This window comes from Polyodon spathula, chromosome 5 (genome assembly GCF_017654505.1).
Source record: "Polyodon spathula isolate WHYD16114869_AA chromosome 5, ASM1765450v1, whole genome shotgun sequence".
In the NCBI taxonomy this organism is placed as follows: Eukaryota; Metazoa; Chordata; class Actinopteri; order Acipenseriformes; family Polyodontidae; genus Polyodon; species Polyodon spathula.
This window is the reverse complement of record NC_054538.1, coordinates 10,857,266-10,864,847: the sequence shown is the minus strand read 5'-3', so window position 1 is coordinate 10,864,847 and position 7,582 is coordinate 10,857,266. Positions and strand designations below refer to the sequence as shown.

The window sequence follows — 7,582 nt, the reverse complement described above, 5'->3', positions numbered from 1 at the left end:
TTAAAACACAACACGAAACATATAAAAGAAAATACACACAGGGGCGGGCACTTCGTCACATATACCCCCCCTTGTGCAAAACACACACGGCCTCAATGGCCACCTCCCCCCTTAAAATCCCTAAAGTCTTGCTCAAAGTCCTGGGCCAAGAACAGGGACTTTAAGGGGTTGATGGGCGGAAATTTTGCCAGTAGCCAGGCTGCTACTGGCGATGCTGTCAGCAGACGTGCTGACAGTGGGGTGAATCTCTCCTCCCGCTGTACCACACGTGCTGACAGCTCCAAGACTGACTCCTTCAGCCGGGGCAAGTCCAGCAGCGGAAAAGCTGCTGGGTTGGTGGTCTCCAGTCCTCCCCCAAGATCTCCGGCAGCGAAACTGCTGTGGGGGAAGGTGGTCTCCTGACCTCTCCCCCCTTTATACCCAGCAGCTCCCTCTGGGGGGACTCCAGCCCCCAGAACTCCAGGCAGCGAAACTGCTGAGGAGAAGGGTGGTCTCCTGACCTGTCCCCACTTTTTCATAGCCCTCAGCTCCCTCTGGTGGGGCTCCAGCCACACTGACCCCTGCGGCCACGCAGAGCTGACTGCAACCTCTGGAGAAGCAGTTCCAGCGACCCCAGGCGATGCGAAGCTACAGGCAACCCCCGACGATGCGGAGTGACAGGCAGCCCCAGGCGATGCGAAGCGACTGGCAACCCCAGGCGATGCGGAGTGACTGGCAACCCCAGGCGAAGCATGGCAGTCACCCTTGGGCAAAGCGTGGCAGGCATCCTTGGCGAAGCGAGGCAGGGCATCAGGACAAGTTGGGGTGCAGGTGTTGGCCCTCTTCCTGGCCACAGCAGCCTATGCAAGGCTAGTCCTGGTCCTTCTGAAGGGAGAGGCAGCTCCTGCGCCTCTCCCCCTGATGGTGATGGAGGCAGAGGCAGCTCCAGCTCCTCGTGATGGTGGGGGAAGTGATACCAGCAGGCATTCATCCTCTGCTGGTGAGGGAAGTGATACCAGCAGGAATTCACCCTCTACTGGTGGACGGGAACCCAGCTGGCATTCACCCTCTGCTAGTGGACGGGAACCCAGCTGGCATTCACCCTCTGCTAGTGGACGGGAACCCAGCAGGCATTCACTCTCTGCTGGTGGACGGGAACCCAGCAGGCATTCACCCTCTGCTGGTGGACAGGGACCCAGCAGGCATTCACCCTCTGCTGGTGGACAGGGACCCAGCAGGCATTCACCCTCTGCTGGTGGACAGGGACCCAGCAGGCATTCACCCTCTGCTGGTGGACAGGGACCCAGCAGGCATTCACCCTCTGCTGGTGGACAGGGACCCAGCAGGCATTCACCCTCTGCTGGTGGACAGGGACCCAGCAGGCATTCACCCTCTCCTGGTCGACAGGGACCCAGCAGGCATTCACTCTCTCCTGGTCGACAGGGACCCAGCAGGCATTCACTCTCTGCTGGTGGACAGGGACCCAGCAGGCATTCACCCTCTGCTGGTGGAGGTGGCAGAGGCAGCTCCTGCTGCTCTGCTCCTGGTGGTGGAGGTGGCGGAGGCGTGTAGTCTCCTGGTCGGCGGAGGTGGGAGTGGTGTGTAGTCTCCTGGTGGCGGAGGTGGGAGCTACATGTAGTCTAGGGCATTCGTGTTTGATTTTGCACTCACAAGCCCCAGGATTATATGTCTCAGTTGCTTATTTCTGGTTTGGTAACTTTAACGGGTGCATTTTTGTCCTTTCGATTCAGATTAAAATGCTTTGAAAATGTAGCCCATGGTGTCTTGCCCTTTCAGAATTCCCTTTGGAAAAAACATCTTTTGTCTCCTGAAAATGCATTGTAATGTAGGTTTCTTGTATTCTGCACAAGAGATAGATTAAGAAAGAGCATGTGCATTGCTGCGTCTTATCTCATTGTTTTCTGACCGAGAAAGGCCATCTACTTGTGACTCTTGACATTTTCAACTTTAAGTAATTTGAAGTGGGAGGGAATATTGTTATCTTTGAAATAACCTGGCGTAAACCTTAATACAGTACTATGCAAATCTATATTTCTTACATTTGTAATGCTGTACGACTGTATATTTTTTATGCTTTCTAGTGAGAGTGATGTAGCTGAAAAGTTTGCCTATGTGCCTTACTATAATTCTATAATTGAGTATTTCTAGAAGAGAATGAATTACAATAACAATACATCAGGTGAGAATGGATTCTGAGGTGGACATAACACCTTATAATTGATTCCACTCTAAGGAGTCGGTTTATCAATAGACGCTAATGGTTCAAACTTTAAGAATTACATCACCACATAATCAAAATATAAATCTCTTTTTCATTCAAACCTTGTTTTAAAAACTCCTGTGTATTGCAGGTGACAGAACAGGGAAACATCCCCTGAATCTGTTCCCTGGATATTCTGTATCTTTCAAAGCTCTGAACAAGTGTGCCACTTTAATAAAGCAAAATCTACTTTTAAGCAAAAAGCAAAAGAACAAACTGCAATATTCTTCTGTCAGAGCATTAAACTAGCACTATACTATTACCTTAGATCTGTACTGCCTTAGGAGATGCATGCCTAATGGTGTACTCACTGTAGACCAGTCAAGCAGTTGTATTGCTTTTCCTAAAATGTGATGTATTGCAGAACTCAAGAATTAACCCCCATGAGAAACCACTGTATACTATATACTGTGCCAGCTTTTCTAAGTGAACAGCTATTGTGCTGTAGTATAACATAATCATATGAATATTACATTTTTAAGCTTTGATGATGTCACTTGATTTTACGTCTCAAGATGGCCAAAAGTTTTTCATCACCTATAATTTTAGGATTGAGACAATAATAATAATAATAATAATAATAATAATAATAATAATAATAATAATAATAATAATAATAACAACAACTTTATGAACTTATTTTAGATATTTTATTTAACACTGTGTAATCAAATAAACTACTAAATGACATTGCAATAGTCTACAGGAAGCCATAATAGTAATACAGTATTTCATGTTAGGTTTCAAAATGTCACAAGCCTACCAAGCAAATTGTATTTATAAAATAAATTGTCCTATTCGTCTTTATATATCTGTGCGAAATGTATCAGCATTTTGTCGTTAAATTGGTAAGAGTCAGATTCAACAAACAAAACACGTATTGCACAGACGGAGATCAATTTGGACACATTGGTACATTTTCTTGTGAGTTTTGCTGACATCTCTTATTTCTCTCAAGTTCTAGTCCGTCTGTTCCCTTCACCCTTTTTTCTGTGGCTGTAATGAAATATTTGATATATTAGCTTTTAGTTAATTATCTTGATAACATAATGCACCTACATGTAAATTAATGTTTAAAGACTTGCTGTATATTAGAATTTGCGCTAAGCTAGAAACTTTATCAGTAGATATGGCTGGAGAACAAGTAGCACAGGAATATATAGTCCAACAATTATGGAATTGTAGTTCAGTAGAAAAGAAAGGAAGGACAAACCAATATCTTTGAAACTGTAAAAATAAAATAAAAAAAAGACTTTTTCATTTCAAGTTTGCCTGCTGTGATCCACAAACAACCAGACCTTTTTCATTGCTGACTTGCATCGTTTCAGCTGAATTGTATTTTTCTGTTGTTGATAAACATGCCATGAAATGTACACATGTAGACTGTGATGTTTAAAAATGAATGAACGAAACAGTCCCAGAGATTCAGAAACATGAGGAAAATAAATGAAAAAATGAATAGGTTGTGCTGGGATTTAGATTCACACAGAGCAAAAGAAGAGGATTCACTGTTCATGAGTTATAATTGCTGCCCTGTATTAAGGGAATACATGCATAGTGTTATCCCAATGCACTCCAGGTGTCATCAGTCTTAGAGAAATCAAAAATTCATGTTGTCAACTAACAAAGGATATAAACAAGGTCAGACTCAACCTTCCTCACACATGGAAATAAATCTTAGCTTCTATTGCCCTTTTGTACCCTATCTATATGTTACACAGCATGTCAATTTTACATATCATGTTTCTCACTGCATTTTCTTTACGTATCACCATACTTCGTATTGTAGTATTGTTTTTTTCTTTTTTTTTTTGTAATGTACCTAGATGTACTGAGCTAAATGTTTTGTTTTCTGGAATTATGAAAGCAATAACTAAGGACACCTATGTGCGTTCCACCCAGTAATTATGCTTAAAGAAACATAACATAATGTATTACTGTGAGGTGGAAATTAAGTCTGGACTTGTGCTGTTGTACTGAGACAATTGCATGTATTGAAATTAATTTCAGCCAGTTTAAACTTGGTTTGCCCATTTGATTGTATTATTAAATAACATTACCTTTGCAAGGGTGAACACAACACTCAACAGCTATGGAGAGGGCAGCAAGTATTTACAATCTATAAGAGCAAAATGTCACCCTAGGATATATTATGAAAAAGTAATGTGATATAAACATTATTTATATGCCAAAAAGTATTCAATAGAAATTGCATGCAGATTTCTGACTGCTGTTGATTAACACCCAATGCTTACCAGTAAAGACTCTGTGATTTATTTATGTTTCCTCTCACACAGAGGACATTGTTTAACTGGGAGTTGCTTCAGCACACAACAGATCCAGTTTGGCTTTTCTTTTACTTGGATTTCATCCAGCGTTCATCTGAAGCAGCCCAGAGACAGACCAGATAATCAGAAAAACAGATTTTCATCATGTGCACAATATTAATATTTAATATGCATTAATATATTTGTGTTGTCATGACATAATGCCCTAAATGGTACACAGTTATATATAGTATACATATAAGCAATGTTCATATAGGATCTATATAGGAATGGTAAACATGTATTCATTTGCAGCAAAAACAGTACTAGATCACTCAGCTAACACTGAAAAAAAAAATCTTAATTTGCTCATCGTCGTTGTATTTCACCCCCAGGTACTTGATGATGTAATTATTGCAGATGCATACAAAAAAAAATAGATTGTGTTGAGATAAATCCTTAGCATTGGGTAATAATTTAAAGAGCAACTTGGTACAGGTATATGTATTATTGCTGTTTTAAAATCACTTTGCAAATATTTTGTGGTTTATAAAACTCTAAAACCTCAGTTAAGGGGGCTCTCAAACATTTCTTCTTCTCCCTGAATACAGCTGGGAGACCAGAGTGTAACCATTAACAACACTCTGCCCACAGAGGATGTACGACATTTAATCTACAGCAGCTGACATTTCTGATAATGTGTTTCTTACTTCCACTGGGAGCAGAGCACTGCACAGGAACAGATGAATGGTAGCACGCTGGTGTACTAGTAGTCTTTGGAGACAAGGCCTTCTGAGGTGCTTTAAAATTCAAAGTTTTAAAAAGTCATCAGGATGTCATGAGTAGAACAGAAAAGAATGTATGAAGTGATTTTAAATTAACAAAAATAATACATTATACTACATTAGCTAGGACAACTAATATGTCATAACCATAACAAGTTGCTCTAGTCAGGTGAAGAAAGCAATCCAGGCAGGTATTCTGGTCTCAAAGCCATGGTTTACTTGACACGAATGACCAGTTTAATAAAATAAATGCAAAAAACAATAAAAAGTTGTGCGTGCTCCCCCAATCACAGGTATGCATTCCCGTCCCACCACCCATTATCTCAATGCACCCTCATAGTCCCTCAATCCCCTTGGGCCTCTCCTGTAAATGCATGTCTGCGATTGGCTGCTGTCCTGCTCTCCTGTAAATGCATGTCTGCGATTGGCTGCTTTCCCAATGTCTGCCCTAGTCATTACAGTATTGCGTTATTACCCCAGTATGTAGCAATGGTTTTAAAACAGGTTTTAACACCATCATTATACAGTAAATAAATACATTAAGTGCTTTCCCCCCTTAAAGTCTAACATACTAACTAGGACAGAATGGTGATTAAGCAATGTTTGCTAGCACAAGAAAGCACATAAAGAGGTTTTTTTTGTTTGTTTGTTTGTTTTTTTAAATGCATCCTTTAAGAGCTTTTTTTTCTTCTTTTGTTTGGGTAAACTCTGGAGGACAGAATATACAACACTGTAATTCTGTTATTATGCTATAGGTCTATTATGATGATTGGTTCCCTGCCTTCCCTGATCATAAGAGCAATTACACTATTTAAATAAATAAATAAATAAATAAAGTCATATGGTCCAATCACTGGTAACACGATGCTGTATGATCTAAAAATAACCCATCAGCATTTTTCTTTTTCTTCCTTGCACATGGTTACAGTTAAGTTCACAAATCAAGCGGTTAGTTGGAAGAACTACACATGCACATCAGACTAAAGGCTTTTCATTGCAGCAGAAACAATACAAATACTATCACAGATAGATTGTAAAAAAAAAAAAAAAAAAGCAAGAAAGAGGGGGTGAGGGATTGCTTGAGAGGAATAGAAAAAAAGCCACGAGTAATCAATATCTGGCTGTCTTGTTAAAAATTGCTGCAGTGTTTAAAGGAGTCGTGTATTCCAAAAGGCTTTGACAGACCGGGGCAACGGAGCCACATGTCACATGTGCTTCGTAGGAAGAAACGGGGCATCTGCAAACTGGATCTGGAGGAGGATGCTGCGGCAAGTGATTCACAGAGGGCTCAAAGCTTCTTTTTACTGGCTCGGCTTATTTGTTAGCAGGCATCCAGTTTTTTTCCTCACTGTTCCCGCCGTCTTAACTATCATCTTCGGATCCACCGTCGTGAGCAGGTTTAAACCCGAAACAGACCTAGAGATTCTGGTTTCCCCGACCCACAGCCTGGCAAAAATAGAAAGGAGTCTGGCGAACAGTCTTTTCCCCATCGAGCAGTCCAAAAACAAGCTGTATTCAGACCTGCACACTCCTGGCAGATATGGCAGGTTGATCCTGCTCTCGAAATCCAGGGAAAACATTTTGGAGCTGCCCAACCAGGTCCTGCAGGTACACAAATCAGTGCTGGATTTGAAAGTTAATTATAAAGGTTTTAATTACACTTTCGCTCATCTGTGTGTCATGAGCAATCGGGATAAGACATGCCTTTTGGATGATATTATTTCGATTTTCGAGGACCTCCAGCAAGCTGCCGCTTCAAATAGCACACCTTCCAGGGTGCAAGTCAGCTATCCAAACACCAGATTAAAGGTAAGACGGGGTGCGAATGTCCAATTAAAGATACAGCGTTTGCTTCCCAATCTGCATGACAAATAATAATAATAATAATAATAATAATAATAATAATAATAATAATAATAATAATAATAATAATGATGCAGGTTCCCGGTGAGGGACGACTGTTGCACGTCTTTTCCACTGGGAATTCTGAGGTACTGCTAAACTTATCTGACAAACGCATCATTTAAAAAAGGAAATAAACATCAAAGTATTTCAGTAAACATAGTTTTCTATATGTGGCTCCAGTAATCAACAGTTAATTAAATATGATTGTAAATGCAAGTTAGCTAGCCGGCCACCTCTAATTCTGGTTATTATTTTTGATCCCGGATTTCAAATCCACTTTATCTTTGTAATTCCGCCTATAGAAGAATCAGAAACGCGATTCGTTTTATAAATATTGTGGGCACCTTCTTATCCTGGAGCTTGAA

The 7,582-nt window shown here is 41.0% G+C and overlaps 1 protein-coding gene across 2 annotated transcripts in view; it reads left to right on the top strand.

Annotated features, from left to right (window-relative positions):
* Nucleotides 1-4,743: 4,743 nt before the first annotated feature.
* ptchd4 (patched domain containing 4) overlaps nt 4,744-7,582 on the top strand; it is a 30,169-nt gene continuing 27,330 nt past the window's right edge. For both annotated transcript variants that reach the window (XM_041249716.1, XM_041249714.1), the window contains exon 1: nt 4,744-7,121. In XM_041249716.1, the coding sequence (XP_041105650.1) occupies nt 6,522-7,121 (600 nt within the window). In that variant the 5' untranslated portion in view covers nt 4,744-6,521. The remainder of the gene's footprint in view (nt 7,122-7,582) is intronic.